General features: G+C 51.7%; 9 protein-coding genes across 9 annotated transcripts; 6 read left to right on the top strand and 3 right to left on the bottom strand.

Annotated features, from left to right (window-relative positions):
* Nucleotides 1-1,579: 1,579 nt before the first annotated feature.
* Nucleotides 1,580-2,446, top strand: J4E82_003349 (uncharacterized protein; the record flags this gene model as incomplete). The annotated part of the gene is made up of 1 exon (XM_051729636.1): nt 1,580-2,446. One exon carries the CDS (start codon nt 1,580-1,582, stop codon nt 2,444-2,446), a length of 867 nt encoding a protein of 288 aa, XP_051590670.1.
* Nucleotides 2,447-3,339: 893 nt separating this feature from the next.
* Nucleotides 3,340-4,568, bottom strand: J4E82_003348 (uncharacterized protein; the record flags this gene model as incomplete). Its single annotated transcript, XM_051729635.1, has 2 exons — nt 3,340-3,962; nt 4,013-4,568. The coding sequence occupies 2 exons, from the start codon at nt 4,566-4,568 to the stop codon at nt 3,340-3,342; spliced, it is 1,179 nt and encodes a 392-aa protein (XP_051590669.1).
* A 553-nt stretch (nt 4,569-5,121) lies between these two features.
* J4E82_003347 (uncharacterized protein) lies at nt 5,122-6,692 on the top strand (the record flags this gene model as incomplete). The annotated part of the gene is made up of 2 exons (XM_051729634.1): nt 5,122-5,627; nt 5,678-6,692. 2 exons carry the CDS (start codon nt 5,122-5,124, stop codon nt 6,690-6,692), a joined length of 1,521 nt encoding a protein of 506 aa, XP_051590668.1.
* A 451-nt stretch (nt 6,693-7,143) lies between these two features.
* J4E82_003346 (uncharacterized protein) lies at nt 7,144-10,445 on the bottom strand (the record flags this gene model as incomplete). The annotated part of the gene is made up of 2 exons (XM_051729633.1): nt 7,144-10,176; nt 10,230-10,445. The coding sequence occupies 2 exons, from the start codon at nt 10,443-10,445 to the stop codon at nt 7,144-7,146; spliced, it is 3,249 nt and encodes a 1,082-aa protein (XP_051590667.1).
* A 1,386-nt stretch (nt 10,446-11,831) lies between these two features.
* Nucleotides 11,832-13,415, top strand: J4E82_003345 (uncharacterized protein; the record flags this gene model as incomplete). Its single annotated transcript, XM_051729632.1, has 2 exons — nt 11,832-13,168; nt 13,226-13,415. 2 exons carry the CDS (start codon nt 11,832-11,834, stop codon nt 13,413-13,415), a joined length of 1,527 nt encoding a protein of 508 aa, XP_051590666.1.
* A 1,693-nt stretch (nt 13,416-15,108) lies between these two features.
* On the top strand, nt 15,109-16,482 carry J4E82_003344 (uncharacterized protein; the record flags this gene model as incomplete). Its single annotated transcript, XM_051729631.1, has 2 exons — nt 15,109-16,216; nt 16,268-16,482. The coding sequence occupies 2 exons, from the start codon at nt 15,109-15,111 to the stop codon at nt 16,480-16,482; spliced, it is 1,323 nt and encodes a 440-aa protein (XP_051590665.1).
* Nucleotides 16,483-16,919: 437 nt separating this feature from the next.
* Nucleotides 16,920-18,255, top strand: J4E82_003343 (uncharacterized protein; the record flags this gene model as incomplete). The annotated part of the gene is made up of 4 exons (XM_051729630.1): nt 16,920-17,056; nt 17,113-17,372; nt 17,655-17,908; nt 17,959-18,255. 4 exons carry the CDS (start codon nt 16,920-16,922, stop codon nt 18,253-18,255), a joined length of 948 nt encoding a protein of 315 aa, XP_051590664.1.
* Nucleotides 18,256-18,738: 483 nt separating this feature from the next.
* Nucleotides 18,739-20,639, bottom strand: J4E82_003342 (uncharacterized protein; the record flags this gene model as incomplete). The annotated part of the gene is made up of 3 exons (XM_051729629.1): nt 18,739-19,631; nt 19,689-20,410; nt 20,461-20,639. The coding sequence occupies 3 exons, from the start codon at nt 20,637-20,639 to the stop codon at nt 18,739-18,741; spliced, it is 1,794 nt and encodes a 597-aa protein (XP_051590663.1).
* Nucleotides 20,640-21,522: 883 nt separating this feature from the next.
* Nucleotides 21,523-23,445, top strand: J4E82_003341 (uncharacterized protein; the record flags this gene model as incomplete). Its single annotated transcript, XM_051729628.1, has 2 exons — nt 21,523-23,304; nt 23,353-23,445. The coding sequence occupies 2 exons, from the start codon at nt 21,523-21,525 to the stop codon at nt 23,443-23,445; spliced, it is 1,875 nt and encodes a 624-aa protein (XP_051590662.1).
* Nucleotides 23,446-24,054: the final 609 nt, after the last annotated feature.

The following is a 24,054-nucleotide window of genomic DNA, read 5'->3' as shown; positions in this document are numbered from 1 at the left end:
TCAAGAAAGTCCGTTTAATAATCCCATGCAACCACTTGTGACATTGTTTAAGTATGTTGAAGGGTGATAGACCCAAAGCAATTAAGTGCGACCCCTAAGCTGCACATATCAGATGATACGAGGCTCCGCATTCATACAGTGCCAAGGTCCGATATATAGAAAGATCCCGCGGAACTGGGATTATGGCCGACGGCTGACTGACTCGAAACAAGACCGGAATGCACGAAGTGGATCTGGTGCATCTCATAGCTGAACTTCACATGCCATAGGCTTTCGCATGTCGTCAAGTGCGGTAGGAGTTAATCATTCGTTTACTACGCGCTTGGCGCACCTGGCACATGGAAGCTATTATAGATCAAACTACATGTCGGTGTGAATGTCGGATCAGATATCTCGTAGCATGCAAGATAGCAAGTCGGCGTCGGACGTCTACATGAGCCAATCATGTAAGACTCAGCTGCACGTCGTACAACGACTCTGTCATTGGTACGTCTAAGTGGCCGGTGTATCGAGGCGCTAAGTTGGAAGGCGTTCATCTGGCGTACACACGATGTTGCTCAAGTGGTTGTTGTTTTGTGGTGCATCTGGCCTTGGACATGGTGGGGTGTTCGTCCTGTAGAGTGCAAAATGTCCACTAGGACTAGCGATTAACCTTCCGCTTTTGCTCGCGGCCTCTAAATCGGCGCATACACAGTATGACGCTTGTTGTAAGCCCCCGCAGTATGCGACATGTTACAGAGCATGTGTTATCTAGGTGTTCCGCCGTCTCCGCATAGCATAAGCATGCGTCTGGCGTCAAGCACAAGACGCAGATAAAGTGATTGTGTGTAATACACACTCGTCTTGCAAAGATTCTGAGCAGATGTAGCGAGGACAGAAGCATCAACGTTGGAGTTGTATGGCGTGTGAATGGCATGATCAAGTACACATGCAGGTGAATAAGTGAAGGGATCTGAGTGGCAAGATAGCTCGTACCAAGCTTATGCTAGCTAGGAACTTACCGTGTCCGTGTTGATCGTGATAGTCGTTGTGGGCACAAGAAGGTGGGTCGAGCGCTCGACTGCGGGGAGTGCAGCGGCTAGGCTCGAGTTGCCTCTGGACGTGGTTGGATGGCAGGTGAAAGGGCCGCGTCCTTTATCCACACATGTGCATGGCCGGACTGCGGGGAAGGAGCGGAGCTAATCCGCTTGGAGAACTAGGGCAGATGGGCATCCTTTGGCAAGCGCAGCCAAGACACCCGCTGTTGCTTCCATATTACTCTCCTGTCCATCGTCCCTGTTTCTTGCCATTTCGACCTTCTTCTCTTAACCTGTTGAACCAAAGTCTCCTGCTAGTCCACGTTATCGAACGCGATTCCCTTGCAAACGTAATTCGCTTATCACGCCATCGACCCCCGCTGACGTACTGCATCTCGGGGACCCTGTCTGTGCGCCTAGCGACATATCAATCATCCCACCCCCCCTTGCCTTGTTGCTTTGAGCACCCCGTTCTGATTTGTTCTTCGCACACGACCCCTCGATTCAATTAACCTTCTTGTACACACTTTGAACTTGTCTCAAACTTCGCTGTCACCCTCATAATGTCCTCCAACGGTCGAAACTCACCGCCGCTACCTTCGCCGGATACTCGCCGACGTGCTTCAGTCACCAGCCAGACCTTCCAGGACCTGTTCGGCCGGTCAAACAGCTATGTAGGCCAGCAACAGCCCTCTTCAGGCCCCATCACCACAGCAGCCGCCAATGCTCAGCGGCGGCGGCTCTCGCTCACCACCCTTGGTCTTGGTGCCTCGCCCGGCCAGACATCACCCTTCCTCCAGACCCCGCGAACCCGAACCGAGAGCATCTCCAGCGCCAACTCTGGCTCTGTCGACGAGAGCCCATTCGAGGATGATTACGCCCCTTCCACGTCTGCTAGCAGCAGCAACCCGGCCACACCCTTTGTTCGACGGCTGAGCTTCGGAGCTCGTGCAATGCGGGATGTCAGGCAGAGCAACGGAGGCGTTGGGAACCCAAATGGTAGACCACCCATCCATAAAGCTTCCTCTCCCCCGACTGGTCGAGGTCGAGGTCTGTCTTCATTGTCGCAGTCATTGCCCTCTTCCGCTACCTTGCTTCGTCCCTTTACCCATGCACATTCGCGGCGATCTACATCTATATCACACATCTGGCCTTCCACTATTGCAGAGCAGTCCGAGAATATACTGGGAAACTACTCGCTAACATCGTCTTCAACAGGCGAAGGTTACAATTTCGCTGAGAACCTCCGATCGCGAGCCGAGCGAGGCTCCATCTCCGGCCCTAGCGGAATGTTGAGCCCGTCTCCTCCAACGCACCAGCGTGCTAAGAGTGTCACAATCATGGAGCCACCTGCCCGCGAGATGCCCAAGCCCAAGGTGCCCGACGCCATGCAGGAGCGGATCCTCAAAGGCGACTTCTACATGGATTAGTCTCTTTGCGTAGCTTGATGTTTTAAATCTCCGGTAGGTGGTCTGTTACGTGTCTCCTGCTCTCTAGTGACTGACGTGTCCTGTTTGCAGGACCATCTACTTTACAGATGAGACGTCAGATTATTCCACGATCGTGTATCAGTACTCTAGCGCTTATCAAACCCAATTCCATCTACTCCAGGACTACTTCCACCTAGCTCTCGTATCGCTCATGGCCATGAGCGATCGACGGACTACAAACACGGCTTCAGTGAGGTTGCTCACGCATGAATGCACATGTACGGTAACGGCGATTACTGGACTTGGCCCTATTGTGCTTCTGGCGATATTTCCATGCGCAGCTATCATTGCTGGCAGTATGCATACCACAATCGTTTCCACTAGGCTCCCCCCTTGTTGATTTGGAAAAATCGGCTACACAGCATACTCTTGACTGCATGACCACACGAACACTTCAGTTATGTACTTCATATTCTACTAGTACAGGCGTATGATTACGAGGAACGGGCGGACCAAATTGTTATGCTTACTTGATGAGGCTACGTCAGTAGAGCAGGGTGTTCGGAGTTTGTGAGGCATATCACGCAGGGCGAGAGGTCAAACTACTCGATATGAAACATTGTACGGAAACAGACTGTAGATGGCAGAGCAGCTCAGCACAGCATCATACAAAGAAAGGACAAAGTGACGAAATTACTGTGCGCATTGCTCGCGTGTGATGGTGTGTTGGTACGCGTCATGTTTTCCACAATGAGTTTCAAGTAAACTGATCGGCGTTGTGTTGTACGCGTGTAGGAAGGTGGAATGTTCACTGTCGATCATCAACTCCACTCGGGTCAGTGACAGCCGGACGCGAGGCAATCTAAATGTTGAGATAACAAATAATGGTTGAATTATGTTATCGCTCGAACAGCTCTGCCAACACTCCCCGTCTCAAAAAGTTCGACTAGTCCAGCGCCTAGACATTCCTCCAAAACCCAGTCAAACCTCATGCCGTAAAAGGTTTTCCATTTCTTCGTCCGGCCAGGTAATACGCCTGCAAACTCTCCTCTCAACTTCTTCCTCTCTGCTTTGATATCGTTGGCTGTAACACCACCGTCCCACCGCTCGCGAAGGGCACTAAGTGGCATCTCTTTGTACTTGGTCTTGTTCAGCAGAGCGAGAAGGTGGTTCCGTGCATCAACCAAGAGCTTGATATGCGCACCCATATTGGGCAAGGATAAGTTGTATTGTGCTGCTAGGGAGGGACGTGATCCCGATCCGCCGTGGATATGTTGGGTTGCATGTGTACCGCCGACGGCATCTAGAGAGCCAGCTGCGTGGCGAGATCCAGATGCAGAGACGGCGAGGAGTGAGCTGGCGCCTGGTGATGCAAAAAGAGAGGTATTGGATGGAAAGTACGAAGCTGAGGTAAGGAAGCCAAAGGTTACCAAGGCTGAGAGCTCAGGAGATGTGAAGGTTGTGCCGGGGATGGACGTCGATGTTGGATTGGCGTTCATGGCAGCTATATATTTTGCTGACGCTACGTTAGCTATGTGCATTCATTTGATAGATTTAGTGGTCTACCTTTCAGCTCTTCAGGTAGTTCAGCATGAGCCTGTACAAGTGCCTGCCACTCTCGTACAGAAGCGATACCATCACCCACAGCAGCAGCACCAACACCACGATTCGGTATCATTACCCTACGCAAGATGCCCGCTCTTGCCAGCTCAGAGATTTCTCGCTCATTCCGCGTTGAGGACGTACTCAGAGCGTCAATGTGCGCTACTGTGACAAATGGCGGCAATCTTCTTCGGAAGTTCAAAACCTCTGCTATCCTGGTTGAGTTCATGCCGGCTTTCTCTGGCATACCGGTAAACATGTTGTTGCGGATGTACTCGATATATTGGGGAACATCCCGGAAATTCAAATCGTGGGCTAGGTTTGCTATTACTACCCCGGTATCATCTAGTTGCTCGTCGTCTTCAAAGGCAGTTGTAGTCTCGGCCGGTAATGATCGTCTCTTGGAACTTGCAGTAGAGGGTGAGGAGGTCGTTCGTTTCAGACCCAATGCTGCGACGGCACTTTTTCTTCTTGGTTTGGTAATGCGCGATGAATGTGCTGCTGTGGCGTGGAAGGACATGTTGAAGGATGGTAAGGGTGTTCAGGCAGCAGGGTATTGTCAATCGGGCGAAAGATGCTTGCAGTTTCTTGGTTGCAAGTAAGATTCAAGAATCATAGCGGCGTAGGTAAAAGCATGTCTTGATATTGACGAATCACGAAGTGGCGACGATGTGAGACGCGGCGTTGAAGTGTTTGAGTCCTCGGTGGAGCTGCGCCACAGCAGGCATTAGCGCAGACGAAGATGTCTGGGAGAAGCATAACGGACAATGGTTGTTGTGTGGTCGCATGACCTCACTCGGTACTACCAAAGACACTGCATGCGTTGGCCGCGAGTGCCATACGCTGGTAGCTGGTCTGATAGAGGCTGCCGTTGATGTGCTCGCGGCTCCTGTGGGTGCCGGGGTCCGTGGAGGGAGAGAAGACGGAGCCACAGCCGTACGTCATTTCCACGCGCGGAACGTCAGGAAGGTCCAACACGCTATGCGCGCCAACAAAACCCAAAACATGCCCATTTCCACCTGTCCTACCAAGCATCTCTTCACCACTGCTCCTATCCCAGCCCATCGCTAGCCATGTCGCTGAACCCAGAGCCCTCGGCGCCTGAAGAGCGGGCAGAGCACCACCTGCCGCCCAAGTCGTACGCCGACGCCGCCGAAGAGGCCCTCGAGCCACAATCACATGCCAACGGCACCGACGGCACCATGGAGGACAGCGGGTACAGATCAAGAGGCAGCAAAATGGACGAGGTGAAGACCAATGGCATCAGGACTCCCGTAGACGACGACAGGACGTCGCTCGAAGGCCTGGGTCAGGACGGCTCGCCCAGGAGTCCCACAGTCAAAGGCCATCGTCGCGTCTCGTCGCGCAACTCGCATGGCTCGCTCGGCCGCAAGCAGGGCGAGCAGGCACAGAACGGCATCCACGAGAAGCACGCAAATGGCCATGGCGAGACGCTGACGAGTGTAAAGCCGCAGCAGGAGTTCCAAGTCGCCAAAGCAGATAGAAGAACCGACCTCAAGCGCAGAAACTCGGAGCTCACGACGGGACGACAGGCCGGTGCGGGATGGTCCAAGAGCAAGTGAGTCGACTTGTGCTCTACTGAAGACGTGTTGAGACTGACCTGTCCAGAATACGATTTGCGCCCATGAACGTTCCCCTCCAACGCCGCCTTCAGACCCTCGCCGTCCTCATGCACACGCTCAGCATCGTCGGCGGCCTCGCCATCTTCTTCTTCCTTTGCAGCATACCTCTGCTCTGGCCAATTCTCCTGCCGTATACCGTCTATGTCCTCTTCTCCAATGCTGGCACATCGGGCGAGCTGTCTTTCCGCAGCGACCGCCTCCGCCGACTGCCCGTCTGGTCGCTCTTTGCGTCCTACTTCCCCGCTCGCCTACATCGCTCGCAGGAGCTGGAGCCTACTAGGAAGTACATATTTGGCTACCACCCACACGGCATTATATCCCATGGCGCTTTCGCTGCCTTTGCGACTGAGGCCCTGGGCTTCTCCCAGCTCTTCCCTGGCATTACCAACGCCCTGTTGACCCTCGACTCCAACTTCCGCTACCCCATTTACCGCGAATACGCCCTGCGCCTCGGCATGGCCTCCGTCTCCCGCGAGTCCTGCGAGAACATTCTCTCCAAGGGCGGTCCTAACAACGAAGGCATGGGTCGCGCAATTACTATTGTCGTAGGCGGCGCACGTGAATCCCTCGATGCGCGCCCTGGTTCCATAAAACTCGTTCTCAACCGTCGCAAAGGCTTTGTCAAGATGGCCATCCGCACCGGCGCCGACCTCGTACCTGTCCTGGCATTTGGTGAAAACGACGTTTACGACCAACTCGACACCGACTCGCACCCCTACATACACAAGTTCCAGATGCTCGTTAAGAAGTTCATGGGCTTTACCGTGCCCATTTTCCATGCGAGGGGTATCTTCAACTATGATGTGGGCATGATGCCTTACCGACGGCCCATCAACATTGTTGTAGGACGTCCGGTTAGGGTCATGCAGGATAAGCATCCGGACAACGATTACATCAACAAGATACACCAACAGTACGTTGACGAGCTTATGCGGATATGGAATGAGCACAAGGACACTTTTGCCAAGCACAGAACGGGCGAACTTGAGATTGTCGAGTAAGCAATCACTGGTCTTCTCTTGCAGTAATGGACGCGATGTTGGTCTTTTCCTTCTCTGCCGACCTGGGACTTGAATTATCGTTACGCACAAAGTCTGCGTGACCCATTATGGATACCAATTATAACATTCTATATGCTAAGCAACAATGAATTCTCAACATTAATACGTCGATTTGCCTCTAGTGTCATGCAGTGATTTGTTGGAAGCACCCTGATATGAAAGATTAGGCAGCAGGAGAAAGTGTGTTAGTCAAACTGGTACCAAGAGGATATGTGGAAGCGAATCGTTGGGGATCTAAACCATATTCTACTATAATAACTACAAAGAAAAAGATCGCAAAAAGAAAACATGACGATCGTGTAAATGTCAAAACTAGAAATAACGCCACCCAGCATTACATGTTCTCTGAGTCTATGTGTGTCCCTTTGACAACAACGACCCTGTCTGTTGCTCAATCAGTAGAAAAATGACTGATGCGTGACGATGGATGCGTTTCTTTCCTGTCCTCCTCTGTAGAAAACGCCTTCAACTTGTACTCCATGACAGTCGACTGGACACCCTTGCCCTTGTCGTTGCTGTTCCGTTGGCTGGTAGTGTTGCTTCCATTGAGGGTGCTGGCGTCGGAAGCGCGGTTACCCATGCCCTTTTCCTCATCGCCACCATCCTTCTTGTCCTCCGTGGCGTTGACGGCACGGCCAGTGAATAGGTCATCGGGGAAGGGGAAGAGTGTGCGGCGCCTGGGTGGCGACTTCTTCGTGGCTGTCATCCATACCAATGCCGTCATATCCTTACCCAGCGCCTCGATGATGGGAGTGACGATAGGTAGACAAGCGAAGAGTACACCGTAGGATGTTATTCCCACAATGGTAACATTGATACCGTAGCTGAAGCCGCGACTGGCAAGCATGACCATGAGCCAAGATCCGTACGTCCAGAAGACAAGACCGTGAAGCAGGTAGATGGTGAAGACGTGGGGGAAGAGGATCAAGAAGGGAGGTGTGGAGAGGACCCATTGGACGGCAGCGGAGAGCTCGACAATAGCTTGCATACCACCAGCGAAGAGCAAACCGTTGAGACGGGGTGTGTAGTACGGAGGGTAACCTGCCGAGTCGGTGTTCTGGATGGGTTCGCCGGACACAGGGTCGGGGTGAATGCCACGCTCTGCAGTCGAGAAGTTGAAGTCCGTGTCGACCCAGTTAGGAATGACGTTGACAGCAAAACCAGCACCGACGCAGAGCCAGAAAAAGGTGATGGTGGCATAGTAGGCTGAAGGTCGCTTGTTCAGGAACGCCTTCCACTTGTAGGTTACATCGAGGTCGGTGAGGAGCAGACCAAGCCAAAGGTATGTACCCCAAGTCTGCGCGTACCAGTGGTTGATGAGGCAGAAAGCATAGTAGCACATGCGCTTCCAGGGAGTCTTGATCTCGTATACGACGACAGCGCCGAGAAGCACAAGCCAGGAACCTTGAAGTTGTACGGCGATGGTCCAGAGAACACCGGTGCAGTAGTGCAGTGTGATCTGTGGGACGGCGTTGGGAACGAGGAACATAAGTTCGAGAACTTCAGAGACATATTGCCCAAAGTTCTGATAGCGGCTCACGTAAGGCCATGTCGACCAGGTTAGGGAAGGGATGTATTGCAGGAACTTGGTAGCACCAACGTCGATGAAGAAGTACTCCAGTAGGGCCATGGCGGCGACGGGGATCATGAGACGGGGTGTACGACGCACAGCTGCCTTTGCAATCTCGTCCATCTTGCCCTTGCGCAAGTAAGGCGACGTAAGGAAACGAACCGAGGTTGTGAAGAAAACACCGAGCCACATTTGGTTGAGCAGGAATGGACCGATGATTCTCTGTGCCCATGGTTCAGATGCGTTGTGTGCGGGTGCACCCGGTGTGACGATGGCAGGGACGAAAGTAAGACCAAAATGCATCAGGGTGACCACGAGAGAGCAGAGGGCTGTCAGACCAGCAAGATGGTCGATACGTTGTCGCTGGGGCAGAGGCTGAGGGCGCATACGAGGAGCTGGAAGAGCAGATTCAGTAACAGTCTCCATTGCGATCTTGTCATGTGGAGCAACCATAGGGACAGAGTTGTTTGTCGTGGCGCGGGGGTCCATCAGTGTCATCATAGATTCGTGTCCTCTCGATACTGCGGTGCCTGGGGTACCTGGAGTCATCAGAGTGGATCGAGGGTCTACCATAGTCTGCATGGAGTCACGTCCCATTGAGACTGCTGTTCCGGGCATTGGTGGCATAGGTGCGTAGAGATCCTCGCGCGTAGTGTTGAAGTTGCTGTTGAATGGAGTCGGGCCACGGCTGTCAAAGAGAATCGAGCTCGGTCTGGATAGGCCATCCTTGGGCGTAGAGCCTCCGAGAGTAGAGGTGCCGGGAAGCCTTTCGATGGCCATGTCGTCGTCGTCTGAGTCGCGCTTTTCAGAGGCAGATGGGGTTTTCTGCTCACCACCGCCACGGGAGAAGATTTCGTGAGAGGCTACTGTAAAAGTACTGTCACTGAAAGGGTTCCTCTTTTGCTCCTCCGAGGCTTTCGACTCGGTTGTGGAAGCTGCGTCAGGTTTCTTGATGTCATTGTTGACCTTGGGAGCGAGACGTCGGATGAGGGTGTGGATGACGAGGATGGTCGAGAAGATGAGACATGACACGGAGAGCCAGAGCGCTGGCATACGCTTGATGTCTTTGCCCTTGTGCTGCTCCCACTTCTCGGTCGCGTCGTCACCGTAAGGAGTTGAGCCACGGAGTTCGATATCATCCATTGAGCATGCATTGTTCAACGGGCACCTGGCGACAAAGTCTTCGCGAGCATCTTCGTTCATCGAAGACGAGTTGAAGAACATGCGTATCCAGCCAACTTCAGCAATAGACTCTCTTTGCTGGGGAGGACCACGCATCGAGTAGCGGTTACCGGTTGACCAGTGTTTAAAGAAAAGGGCTGAAGGAACCGACGGCATGCCCTTGTTGTTGCTGTGTTGAACTTGCCTAGTGAGGTTGCCGCCAATGTAGAAGTTGATGTAGTCTGCGGTCCAATCGATCCGATATTCGGTGAAATCCCAAGGGTTGATGCTTCCATTGCTAAGACCACCGCCGAGCGTAGTGTAGTTGCGGTTGGCGGCCGTACCGTTGAGGAGCTGGCTATAGTTCATTCCAAGGTTGCGTGTGGTGAATTCGTTGTTAACAAAGGTTCCCACCCATGGATCCCTTTGGTTGTTCATGTTCATGACACTAAGCTCAGTGATCTCAGTCTCATTGTACTTCCACATCATTGAGGCTGCAGTGCCGGCGGATTCCATGTCCGCCGACTTGATGAGAGTGCGAAAAGAACCATGTTGGATGTCTTGTCGCTTAGTCCGAAGACTAGCACCCCGAACAAGATGGTCGTTGGTGGATGGTTGCACAACAAGCTGAAGCGAATCGCTATTGTTGAATCTCAGGTTTTCGGGAGAGGCACCTTCGCGGTAGATAGCATTCTGAAAGGCATTAGCAGGTAGTTCGCAAGCACATGCTACAGCAGAGAACGGACCCAGTCTTTCGCATAGTTCTGAGCAAAGTCTTCAGCAATAAATTCGCCTGGTAATTGGTTGGTCTCGTTGAAGTAGACGATGATGGAGTCGGTGAAGAGCTCTTGGGTTTGACTGTCGTAGAAACCACAGGCACAGCTGTCCTGCCCACGCGTAACATCGGCAAGCGCAGGCAAGATATGCACAAAGGCAAGACCGAGCAAATGAGAGTTGAACATGGCGAAGAGTGAGTGACTGAACAGAAAACAGGGCGAAACAGGCTGCTCAAATTGGAGAGGCAGTATTTGTCTGCAACATATGCATGCAGCTAGCTGTGCAAGGCCTTTGTAAAGACCCCGGCACAAGCTTGCAACAATGCTCGCCGGGCGGAGAGGAGCCGCGATGCTTTTCCGACCAACATTGGCATCAGGTCGTTGCGCTTCGAAAAGTCCCCTATCTGGGACATAGCCCTAGCCCGTCCCTTTGGGGGTCATGATCGGAGCGTTGCCTCAGCGGGGAGTGCGCGGCCCTGCAACAGGGCCAAAAAAGGTATGCAAGCTTTTCTTGGCAGGCCCGTACTTGATAGCAAGTAGGTTGGAACGTCGTGGCATGGGGCTAACTAGCCGCCGTATGAGGTGCAGAAGAGAAGAAGGTTGAGGAAGATGCCGTGCCCCCGCTGTCGGTGGGTCGGAAACGTGCGCCGCACACCTGCCCAAATGCACCTGTGCGTCGGCGCTAGCACAGACGTTTCGATGTCCCAATGCATCCCGCGCTCGTTCTGCCTCATCTTTGTTGAGGAAACTTCATCACCATCCCAGTTTCGATCATTGATCTTCGTTGCTAGCATCGACCGCTATCAGTCGTTTCCGGAACGACCAGGGCCGGCGTTACACTCATCAATCCCAGCGCTGCTTGCTGCACTCACCATGCCGCTGCGGGAACGCGTTGTCGTGTCAATGCCGAGGAAAGTGCCCAATTTTTCAGCTCTTGTAGTCAGCTTCTGCACAGTTTCTGCATAGCTTCTGCAGGTTCAGTAATACCATGTACACCGGGTACCGGGGCCATGCGACGCAAGATAGCGGCTGGCATGTCGCCTTCCCGATGGATTCTCCCAAATCCGCCCAATCCAGTATACACAAGCAGTTCGGTGACGTGGATCAAACTGCGGCCTACTGGCAAAAAGCATACCGTTGGCTGGACGCACAAATGAGCGTGGGTTTGACATGTGACTTGGCATATTCACCATTCCCGAGCTGTAGAGATGCACATGGGTCGACATGATCAACGTGCAGGACTGACCCACTCCAATCTCATTATCACATCTTGGCATTGTTGATGCTAGGTAATGCTGATCTCAGTAGAGCACGAATCTTGCATGGAGACCAGCTCCTACGGGCGGTAATGACGGTTTCGACATGAACCCTTCGGCGGTATTGCCCCTTCTCCATTCGTTGGTTGATGGTCACAGTGTTTACCCAATGCACTAAGAGATTGTACAATCAAGGCCCGAATATATGTTCTGTATCCGCTCCTTACAAGTTGTCCCACCCCCTCCATCATAGTCACCACTCGCTTTGACTACCCCCCCATCCACCGTGACAGTCGCATCATACACTCGTTTCAAGATGTCAGACTCTACGAAGGACTGCGTGATCGAGGTTGGAGAGGTCGCCTCTCCTGTGGTCAACGAGAAGTCAACCCCAAAGAGCAGTTTGAGCGTTTCCGAGATCCCCGGGCGCACATCATCGTTCATCTCGGAATGGACGCCCTTCGGTCTGGTCGCCTCATACTACGTCTTCTCAGTATGTCTGTACATGTACTGCAGCAACAGCTTGATTGCCATCTTCTGGTTTATCTACATGTGCACCAACTTCTACATCGCCGGTACAACTGTTCTGGAGGCATTCTTCAGCATCACTCCTTGTCGTGAGGCAAGAGAGATTGTCACCCAGGCACAGGAGAAGGAGTGGCTGTTCCCTACGCCGCACCATCAGCTACCAATCATCGATCTGCTCATCGTCGCCTACCTACCCAACGAGCAGGACATCATCATGGATCGCGCTCTCTATGCGCTTGAGCAGATTGACTACCCCTCGAACAGGATACGCATCAATATCCTCTACAACACCTCGAAAGCAATCGAGCCATTGGAGAGCGAGCTAGCCGCACTTCCGCAGCGCTTCCCACACGCAAGGGTCATCAAGGTGCCCAACTCCACCTCCAAGGCCGACAATCTTAACTACTTCTTCACGCTGGACACTGGATCGGACATCATCGCCATCTACGATTGCGACCACTACCCCCACCCGAACTCACCCAGATGGGCTGCCGAACGATTCGTCGCTGACAAGCAGGTTGACATTGTTCAGGGTCGTTGCATCGTCTTCAACTCCGATGATAGCTTCATGACCAACATGATCGCTGTCGAGTTTGACAAGATCTACGCTGTTTCTCACCCGGGTCGCTCTACTATGTGGGGTTTTGGTCTCTTCTGCGGTTCTAATGGTTACTGGCGCACTTCATTACTGCGCGATCTGAAGATGGACGACACTATGCTTACCGAGGACATTGACTCTGCTCTCCGCGCCTTCTCCAAAGGTGCGAAGACTGTTCACGATCTCAATGTCACTTCGTACGAGCTGGCCCCCACCACCTTTGGCGCATTCTGGAAGCAACGTCTCCGGTGGGCTCAGGGTTGGGCTCAAGCGAGTATGCGTCACATGAAGATGGTCTGGAACGGAGTCAAGGATCCACTGCACGAGGAGCATGCCAAGCGTAGCTTCACTGCCCGCTTCGGTGTACTGTCACTACTGCTCATCCGCGAGTCTTCGTACTATCTGGTTACCCAGTACACGTGTCTCGTCGCGTCATTCATTATCGTCAAGTTTCCGACTTCCGGGGACGAGCTGTGGAGGCTGGTCTATTTCCAATACCCTGTATCACAGTGGCTTTTCATCATCAGGTTCGTACAGCATCTGCACGATTAAATTTGTACCTCGCTAACAGTGTCGTGTCACAGTATCGTCTGCTTGATTGCTACGCTCTGGATTACCAACCAGGTCAAGTCCGAGTACATCTCTCGGAGGATGATTATTCTCTTTTCAGTTCTGTATCCTTTCTATCTTATTCTCAACGCCACGATCGGTCTATACGGTCATGCTCGTCAGCTTGTCAACTACAGCTCCTGGAACCCAACAGCCAGGAAGTAACACCACATTACACTTTATCAATTTCTTTTTTGTCTATATATATTAGGGAAGAGGGCGCAGGACATTAGATGCACTCTCTGGATAATGGAATGAAGACTCAGAAGCCATCAGTGGCCTCGAGGCTATAATGAGTCACGCTCCAGTATATAATACACGATTAATATCACTATAATCACTATTACCACAACTCAAAATTATCATTGCTGTTCCTGCGAATTCCTCATGTGATCACTACTGTTTCGGAAGAATTCTGTTACGGAAGGTTTCTCATGATTGTGCACTCTTCTCATCTACCAATAAGCTTGCTTCATTGACCAATCTCTATCACGATGTCTTCTCGGTGACTACGACTAGAAAATTAATCCATGAAGCAACGCGCGGCAATGCAGCAGGAACACGGAAGAACCGCATTATCCCAGCAAGATCACGTCGGCGCTTCAGATCCCGATCCGACACGCCTTGTATCCATCAAGGTAAGGTTCAAAGATAAGTAAATTCTTAGCACGAAACAAGGCCGAAGCCCAGCACCTTACTGAAACGGTCCCTGCATCCTACCGCCCTGCCAGAAAACATCACCCTAGCGACGTTGGAAAAGGAAATAATCAACAGCATCAGGGGTGGTCGGGACATTACAAGTCGACTATGCGGGGCGATCGACACGCGCCCACTAGCGCATAGATCCACTTCACAAGCGTTCCCTAGGCCCGCGTGGGATGTTGCTATCCAGCACACAACACATGGCGGGTAGCACAACATCGTCAGTCAGCGGAACCATCCGCTTACCTACTAGGAAAATTCGACACGGCATTTTTCTCGGCCAGTCAGTGGTTTCAGTGGGCTCTCGTTGTTCGTGTCCCCTCACCTTCCTTTTTCGGTTCGAAAGCACGAGTCAGCCCCTATGTTTTCTGCAAATGTCTGAAGTTCATGACCCTTTATGGCCTATCGCACGGATAGGGCTCGGGATGCACAGACAACCTCAGGTGTTGAGGCGGTAACTGACAGGTGTAGATAGTGCTGCCCCGTGCGCCACACGTGGAAGGTCCTGAGGAAGGCCGTTCACCGGCATGTTGAGAGAGCAGGATGCTTTTCATCGAGCACGTCACGATGTGCGTCTGGGATATGTATGACAAGGACTGCACTGTTACACAATCTCAAGGCCGTCAATCCAACATCCTAGGACAAGATAACGATCAACAGCTGTCCGTATGCTGACTGGTTGGGCTTGCACAAATTTGTAAACTATTGTAACCCGCGAAAGTTACCCGCTACCAGCCTCAACTAGGGTCAACGCTTATCAACAGATTCACAGCGGCACGTCGAGAACGCCACAAAAAGCATAGCTAGACCTTGGCGTGCATGCACCTGAGGCCTACTCGGAAGCTTGCGTTGCAGCTAAGCTCAACGCTTCCCGTGCTCGGTAGGTGAATGTTGTGCTAGTTGCGGAAAGAAAAGTTGCCTTCAGGTACGTGGGCGTTCTGGTGGCCAAGGTGCTGATCTCGGGTCTCCCCCGGGGGTATCTTGGCTATGGAACTTGGTGCTACTGCTGCGCATGAATGCTATGGGCTTGTGCTCAATCTGTTGTCCGTGTGAGATCGAGGTTGAGGGTAAATTACCCTGTTGGTAAGCTGCTCTTCCTCTTCTACCATCAAGTTTCTTACCTTTACTCGCGGTACTGAGCAAGATGTCTGCAACAATGGAGCCTACCCTTCCGTCCAAACTCAAGGCGTTCTTCCCTTCGTCGTCAACCCCGCAAGGGACGACTAGCCTTTCGATTGACCAGAACTACCTCATTGGGCTCCGTGGCCTACTCGTGTTCCAATCTTTTCTCTTCGTCTTCTTCCAGACATTCCTCCCAGCCGCCCTTCCCGACTCGAAGAACGTTGACGGCCCGACATACCAGGTCGTACTTCGCAAGTCTTTTTCAGTGCTCTTCGCCAACGAGGCTCTGATCTACTCATGGATTATCTTCCTCTCTGCCCGAACTATCTGCTTGCCATATCTCGCCAACAAGACTCGCGAAGTCGGTGCCTCCAGTATCTTTCGTCGCGGTATCAGGTTATGGATTCCCACTTTCATTGCATACTCTTTCGCGGCAGCAGCCTTTAGCACAAGCTCAACCGACTACATCTCCGAATTCTTGGCTTCCACTGGCAACATCTCCACCATCGCACCAATGCGCCTCCGTAACTTCCTGCTCTACTTCAACTCCCTTTTTGAGATTTTCTGGGTCAACAAGCGCTACGCTAGTCAAGCTGCCAACGATGTATTTCCATCAGGGACCCTTTGGATAGTGTCTGTGCTATTCCAGCAAAGTTACACCGTCTACATTACCATGATTATTGTCCCGAACACCCGCACTTCATGGCGCGTCAAGGCCATGTTGGCCTTCATCGTAGCAGCATTCTGGGTGCAGAGTTGGGCCTGGTACAGTGTCACTGGTCTTATCATCGCTGATGCGGTTCTCAACATGGACTTCCAGTTCCGGTCCCTGAAGGGATTCAAGATCGGTAACTTCGGCATACCGGTCTGGCCACTGTACGCCATCATGGTGGTAACCGGTTTTATACTGCAATTCGCCTTTATCTCCGGGAAGCCTAGCATGCGCGACAACGAACTATACGGCCACACTGCGCTATACGACGATGGGTTCCTGAACGAGAACGCTGACCTGGATCAGCCAATGCCGAGGGTCGACAATTACCTCATCATCCTTGGATCGATGCTCCTCATCGAGACGTTCGAGTGGCCTCGATCTGTGCTTCGCGGCGGTTTCTTTGTTTCGCTAGGCAAGAGGAGTTTCAGTAAGTGACGGCCCTGGAACGCTCCATCGAACAACTACTTACAAATTTCAGGCTGGTTCCTCGTCCAATCCATAATCATATACACCGCCGGTATCAAGCTATACACACACATGGTCACCGCCGGCATGAACAACGCTGCGAGCAGTTTCGTGTGCTTCTTGGTTTGCGCTCCTCTCGTTGCAATCGTAGCGGAGGTTTTCTACCGTGTCGTTGATCTGCCGAGCGTCGTACTGGCTAGAAGCTTCTGGGCGTTCATGACGAAATAAGTGGCGGCAACGGCTCGCTAACGGCACGTGTTTCGGGTCATCGTCAGCCACATCTTCTGCTGTTTCGCTTACCAGCCTTGCCCTTCTTCTCCGCACTCGCAATTCAGCCGTCTCCGCGGAACGCCATACGCCACATTGCCCTTGCGCAAGGAATTTTGTGGGACGCCCACTGGTCAACAAGCACGTCTTAATAGCTCGGCATGCCTTTTGGAGAAATCCCCGCATTACTGTTGATCCTTCGAACTTCCCCGCAGTGTGGAGGGACATCAGTCTATTGGTATTGGTTCGGGAAAACGTACAATTACGGGTCATGAGTGTAACAATAGTTAGATCCTTAGATTTCTGTTAATGTTTATCTCTTTTCTTGTTCGCACCTGACTTCTCCATTGTTGTTGTGAGCGCGCGCTGCTGAGCCTTCAACCTACCAATTAGCTACAATGGAAGAACCTAAAGAATTTGGCACTGAACGTATCGAGAAGGCCATTGTGCTTGACGAAACGATCGATGTCGCCCTAGACAGGCGTGTAAATCGTAAATTCGACACCCATATCTTACCTTGGTTATTCGGAATTTGGTATCTTCCCTGCTATCGTACACAACATCAGGCTATATACTAAGTCATCTGTCTAGGCTCTTCTCATTCATAGACCGCAGCAATATCGGTAACGCTCGTATAGCAGGCCTGTCAGACGAGCTATCTATCACAACCGGCACGCGGTTCAACATTGCGCTTCTAGTCTTCTACATCCCGTATATCCTCGTTGATGTACCTTCGAACCTTCTTGTCAAGCGCCTACGTGCCGGCATATACTTACCGGCTCTTATAACTGCATGGGGTTTAGTGTGCACATTCATGGGCTTCGTCCAGTCTTTCGCCGGGCTGGTCGCATGTAGGCTGTTGCTAGGACTATGTGAGGGTGGTATCCTTGGTGGCGTGATAATCTATCTTGCCATGTTCTATAGGAGAGGAGAGATGTTGTTGAGAAGCGGGTTGTTCTACTGCGCTGCGCCACTATCTGGGGCCTTTGGTGGACTGTTAGCTTCAGGATTGGCTACCATTGAAGTTGGGCAGTATCGAAGGTGGCCCTGGATTTTCTTTGGTAAGTCCAACTTGAGTAACATCCATAGTTCACCCTCCATATCAGGGAATACGTTGCACTAACTTAGTATAGTCGAGGGTGCAATAACTGTTGTCTTCGGCATCATCTGCTTCTTCTTCATGCCCGACACGCCTGCGGCAGCAGGTTTTTTAAGCGACGAAGAGAAAGAATGGGCATTACGACGCATGAGACTTGACGCGGGAGGGTCTACTGAAGTCGATGTGGAAGATGAGAAGTTTAGCTGGTATTGGGTAAGGATGGCACTGAAAGCCCCACAGACCTATCTTTCTGCTTTCATCTGGTTCTTTTTATTGGTACCGCTATACGTACGTCTTCTCGACTTCCATGTCTCAATGGCAACACTGATTTACAATAGAGTTTTTCATTGTTCCTACCTAGCATCATCGCAGGAATGGGCTATCGAAGCACTACTGCGCAGCTTTTCACGGTGCCCCCCAACATGGCTGCCTTCATCACCGTCATTGGCACGGCGTATGCCTCGGACAAACTAAAGAACCGGGGCTACTTTATCATCGGAGGATGCGTTTTGGGAATATGCGGTTACGTGATGTTGATAGTAGCGACGACCAATGCCGTACGATATGCCGGCACGTTCCTAGTTGCCATCGGTGTCTTCCAAGGCTCACCCATGCTCATGGTAAGCTTGATCTGAAGATCTGCGTACTTGTCTTGCTCACATGTATCCAGGGATGGGCGTCCAATAACCTTGCGCCTCACTATGTCCGAGCAGTCGGAATTGGTATGGTGATTTCCATTGCTAATTGTTCGGCCTTTATCGGTACATTCATCTATCTCCAACGCGATGCGCCGAGGTATGTTTTGGGCCATTCGGTTAGCCTTGGTGCATTAGTGATAACGATCGTACTCTCTGCTGCCCAGTGTGTGTACTTGGGTTGGGAAAACAAGAAGCGAGACAGGGGTGAGCGAGATGATAGACTTCTGCAAGCGGATGCGGATAGACTCGGCCATCAGCATCCGAGTTTCAGATTCACATTGTAGCCGAGGGCAGGCGGTGACGAAAGCGATGCCGGTGTTGTTGGAAGCTAGCTAGGAAAAATGTTACGAGACTAATATGCCGCTTCATGTCGAAGAAATGTTTTCCGGTGCTAGCGTTAGGTAATATCATGCCCTGTCTTCATAACTTCGCTCTTTTCATATCTCTTCCCCCAATCATACCTTTTTGCTTGGTAGAATCCTTCCGCCATGGTGTGAGGCTTCCGCCGCCTGCGACCCACCCGATTGCCATAACGATCAACGTAAACGGCACGGCGGTCAGGAAATACCACCCGTATGTTGATTTCAACGCCGACACGCTCTCGTTCATACTGTATAAACCAGATATGAACGTCAACGGAATGAAAATAGTCGCCAGCCATGTGATTCTTGCCATGTTATGATTCTCTTCAAGTCCGCGACGTGAATCTTCGATGGATATTTCCGAAGTGACAATGCTGGTAAGGCGGTCGACGCGTTCCTGTAGTTCGTTGACATCGGCAAGAACACGTTTGAAGTCGGGGACTATATCCTCAAACCCCTCCACGTTTTCAAAGTTGATGACCAGGTTGTCAGAAAACGCTGAGCGTATAGAAAGAGGTGAGTTGGGCGCGGCGGAATACTGAGGAGACGGGGTTGTGAGTCGCGCTGCGGCTGGGAGCGCGTGTTCCAACGTCTCTGCCACCATCTCTCGAAATACAGGAATCTGCCGACGCCAAGTGTGAAGCCGTTTGAGCGATGTATCGATGGCGTCGCCTTTTGAGCGGAAGAGGCGCGGCAGTTCAAGTTCCCATTCTATTTGGCTAAGTCGGGCCCTTACATAGTCACACACTATAAGCCATTCTGCGCAAATGGTGTAAATGGTTGGTTTGGCAAGGACTTGCGCGTTTATATCGTGACCTTCTCTCCGCTCGAACCATGGGAATGCGGTAGTCATTTGGACAATATCCTCGAACCAGGATACAGATGACTTGATCGAAGGGTAGACCTTGGTCTCCATCTTAGGGGTCGGCAGCCAATTACTGCGATCATACCCTTTGCAGTGTCAGCGTGTAATTTTGCCAGGTTGAGATGTCATGTGTTGGTACTCACATAGGGGTTGACCCTGGCGGACGGTCGGATCCAGCAACACGATTCCTACAGTCCCGTTTCCGCACTGCTTATCTTTGCCAATCCACATTGTGGTCCGTGTACGCATAATGGATACGACTGCTCCGTCTCTGTCTTGATAGTGCCAATGATTCTCGTCGTTGTCAGGACGTCTCAGCACGTTCCAGGCATTTGCCTCTAACCTCGAATCCTCGAATTCTTTCTCTGTTTTGAAATATCGTAATCTCATATTGCGCATTCTAAACCACGGTCGATGCTTCATGCTTGAGATTAGGCTGGGCGGTGATGCCCAGGGGTCGCGAGTGTTATGCCATACGTAGTCATCGATTTGCTCGCGGAAGAATAAAGGATCAATATCGAAGCGCGCTCCCAAAAGCTCGATGACTTGCTGAGACAGATCTTCCACAACGAACAGTCGCAGAGGAGGCTGTTTCGTACGCTCATGCGACAGGGCTTGTAAAGTCTCGTGCAGCAATGTGGGTGTCTTGATTGCTGTAGTTTTGGGTGCTGTGGAAGGGTTATATTCCACGAAAGTGACATTGGTCTTGTTCCTCCGCCTTGCGAGCTCCTCTGGGTGATGTTTGATTTCATTCCAACGCAGTGGGGTTGTTCCGACCTGCATCCAGTCCGCCAGATGGCGTAGATTTTTCCATGACGTTGACAGTGATTTGATGTGCGCCAAGTATGGTAGCTTCTTGCTGTTACTGTGCTGCGTAAGTGATGATCTAGAAATACAGTCGTGCTATCTACCTACGGATCTGGTATTTCCCACTCATCTGCCACGGGTATCCGTTCATATGCGTCTCCGATCAATGCATAAGGATCGGGAAAGTCTGCGCTATGTGGAATTTGCTTCGCACTCCAAAGTGCCGGCATCGTGTCCCTCTTGGCAGGCAGGACATCGTCGTTGCCAATATCGGAATTAGAAGACATGGTTATTCGAATGCTAAATTTGCGTCCTTAACGATAGAGAGGACGATGCGATGGGTTTATAGCTCTGTGACAAGGCTGCAAGGCGATGTTGGGGGCTGAAAATAAGTCCCGAAGGCTGAGACTGAAGCGCGACAATCTTAAGGTTGCATCAGGGGTGCATACGCGAGGTTTCCAGCGACGTATACCCGCGCGCCTCTATGCGGATCTCCACATCCAAGGAGGCGCCTGAAAATGTTAGTCCTTCTGCGTACTGGATCGTGTGGATAAAGAGTGTGTTGAAAAGTACAGACATCGTGCATGCCATGTTGCTCAGTCTGTGGCGCCATCAGCTGAGACGAGTCCGACCCAATTTGGTCTAGACGTAAGATTCAGGCGCCCGGCATCAGCAAAGCCACACTTGGGATGCCAGCTCACCTAGAACCTCTTCGGAAGTGCTTGTACTACGCGACAGAGTATATAGGTATTGATCGAAACATCGTAGGCTTATGCGATAGAAATCTCCAGTCCGAGCTGGGCTAGATGCAGCCCAGGAATATAGTAATTACGATACAAGCTTACAGGCGAAATCGATAGCTTTGTCCGCCCGAATCCGCGGCGTAAACTCTGCTATAGCACCGACTGAGCGGTGCCATTGCAGCGGCACTTTTCTTATCATCGTATGATTGCAGCCTATACAAAACTTACCGTGTGTTATCCCTGGGCTTACTCGCCTGCACGACGTCAGGGCCGAATGTGGGGAGAACGCGGGGCGTGCAGTACACCTCGGAAGTCCAAACTCAATGTCGCACAAAGGTACACTGGCAGGGCACGTATGTGTGCCTTGTCTTAATATCTAACGTATTTCCATTGACGTCTAGCAACTTCAATTCATCCAGATCTCAACATGACGCATGATATCCTAAAACCCCATTGGTCTCGGTTCCTTGGCCCTAACGCTCCTGATCCCCAAAAAGACAAATATCTACCTCACGACCAAGCTGTATTTTCGTCGCCGTATGGTCCACTTCCACCTACGCCAGACGATCTTAATATCCACGAGCTTTGCTTTCCGCCAAACAACCCATTGCCAGAAGATTACCCTCTATTCATCAACGCCGCCACAGAAGAAGTTGTCACCCTCCACAGCTTCTATGCTCGGGTATGTGCATTGGCGCGCGTCTTCAGATATGATGGTCCAAATCCACTGGGTCTAGAGAAGAGTCCAGTAGATGATAAAGAAGATGGAGAAATCTTGGCTTTATTCTCACGGAATCATCTGCACTATCCAATGATAGCGCACGCATGTTTCCGATCAGAGCTGGTCTTCGGCGGGATCAGTCCAGCGAGTACGCCCTACGAATTATGGTGGGTATTGAGAAAAATGCAAATTACGAGCATCATGTGTCATGAGACGTTGCTCCCGGTGTTGAGTGAAGCGCTCAAGTTGGGATCTGGCGAGGGCGACAATCTATCTCTGAAGCTCAAGTTGAATCCTCAAAAGGTCATCGTACTGAGCGATAATCCTCAATTAGACCACGTATCAGGTCAACGTACTATTGAATCGCTTGTAAGAGAAGGGTTCAATTTGCCAGAACAAAAGCGGAAGCTGCTTGGCGGAAACCGTATGGCATACCTGTTTCAATCTTCAGGAACTTCCGGCTTGCCCAAAGCAATGATGATCACGCATAGGAATGGCTACTCTTCTGGGATGCAAACGCTCCATACCGGTGTACAAGTTGCGCGCTTCACAGGAGACGAACCGTTGACGCCCGTCACTTTACTCGGTGTTGTCCCGATGTATCACTCATACGGGATGATCCTGTGGATCCTTCGTCTCAATCTAATCAAGCAGACCTCCGTCATCCTTCCAAAATGGGACCTCGAGCTTGCTTTGAAGAGCATACAGAAGTACAAGATTACACATCTTCCACTGGTCCCACCTCTAGTCCGTCAGCTTGCTCAAAGCTCATTGACTGAGAAATATGACCTAAGCTCTGTGGTCGTCGCATCTAGCGGTGCTGCATATCTGCCACCAGATGTCGCACATCAGCTGGCCAAGAAGCTACCACAGGGTGCAGAGATACCAGTACCAAGTGGCTATGGCCTCAGTGAAGCAGCCAGTATCGCTAGTTCGGGTGCGAATGGGATCTTTGGCTTAGAGCCTGCGCTGTCTGGCACGATTGGATATCTGCTCCCAGGTATGCAGGCTCGTATTGTGGACCCTGACACACTCAAAGACGTAGCCAAGGGTGAGAAGGGTGAGCTCTGGGTACGTGGACCAGTTGTCACGCCCGGTTACTTCAGAGAAGCCAAAGCCACAGCGGATATGTTCACCGAACCGGGCTGGCTACGCACTGGAGATCTTGTCATGCGCGACAAGTATGACCGTATTCACTACCTCGATCGCCTAAAAGAGATGATCAAAGTCAAAGGTCTGCAAGTTGCTGCCACGGAGGTGGAGGATACGTTGCTGGACCATCCGGAGGGTCTTGTGCGCGATACATGCGTAGCTGGCGTCGATAATGGTCGCGGCGATGGGTCCTTGTTTGTCAGAGCATGGATCGTACTCACGAACGAGGGAGGGAAACAGGGCGAGGATATCGTCGTAAAGAAGCTACATCAGTGGGTCGAAGGACGCTTGAGTCGACACAAGTGGCTGACTGGTGGTGTTGAGGTTGTTGATTCAGTAAGTGCTTGAACTGCTATGAACTACTTACACTGACGTCGTTCTCAGATACCTAGGACTCCTTCGGGGAAGATGTTGAGGCGAGAGATGAGGGACAGATATCATGCACGCATTCAAATTGGTAGCAAGGCGAAGCTATAACAGCTCCATCGTAACGTCCTTTGGTTGTGGCGAGAATATGCAATGCTCTATCTCTCGACGCTGGCTCCATATGCTCCGTGACATTCGCTACCTGTGCTGCGCTTGGCTTCTGATCCGCCCTAGGCCGAAAGTCCCCCAGCTTCCCGTTGTTACGAACTCGTGCTGAGAAAATGTCGTGATATGTTTGCAACGAATCTTGATTCTGCTTTTGGTATTAGTCGATCGCTTTTCGAACATGGCTGGTCATGTTTTTCAGCTCGTCGGCGCTACGTGGAGTTTGATGGGCTTGAGCACGACGAAGGTGAGGTTGCGAGGCTTGGCGTCGACTTTCGGAGATAGGCTTCTCTCCCAACTCCTTAACGACGACTCCTTACTCATCAACGTCCTCTAACATGGCAATCACACGTTAGGTTGGCCACGTCTCGCGACGCGGGCCGTCTGCTCCTTTAGGCACCGGTAGCACGATGGAGGGGCAAGAGTGGGGTTGAGATGCGGCGCTTTGCCCGAAGTTCGGTGGGTGTCATGACGTTGGAGCTCTGCAGCTACAAAGGTCAACCTGTTGACGCCGCTAAGCGCTCCTCGCCGCTGAATTCACAATCTCACCTTGGA

The sequence above is a fragment of the Alternaria postmessia genome (genome assembly GCF_024291825.1).
Source record: "Alternaria postmessia strain BMP 2775 chromosome Unknown scaffold_14, whole genome shotgun sequence".
NCBI lineage: Eukaryota > Fungi > Ascomycota > Dothideomycetes > Pleosporales > Pleosporaceae > Alternaria > Alternaria postmessia.
Note: the sequence above shows the minus strand (reverse complement) of the source record. Positions and strands in the feature narration are given on the sequence as shown.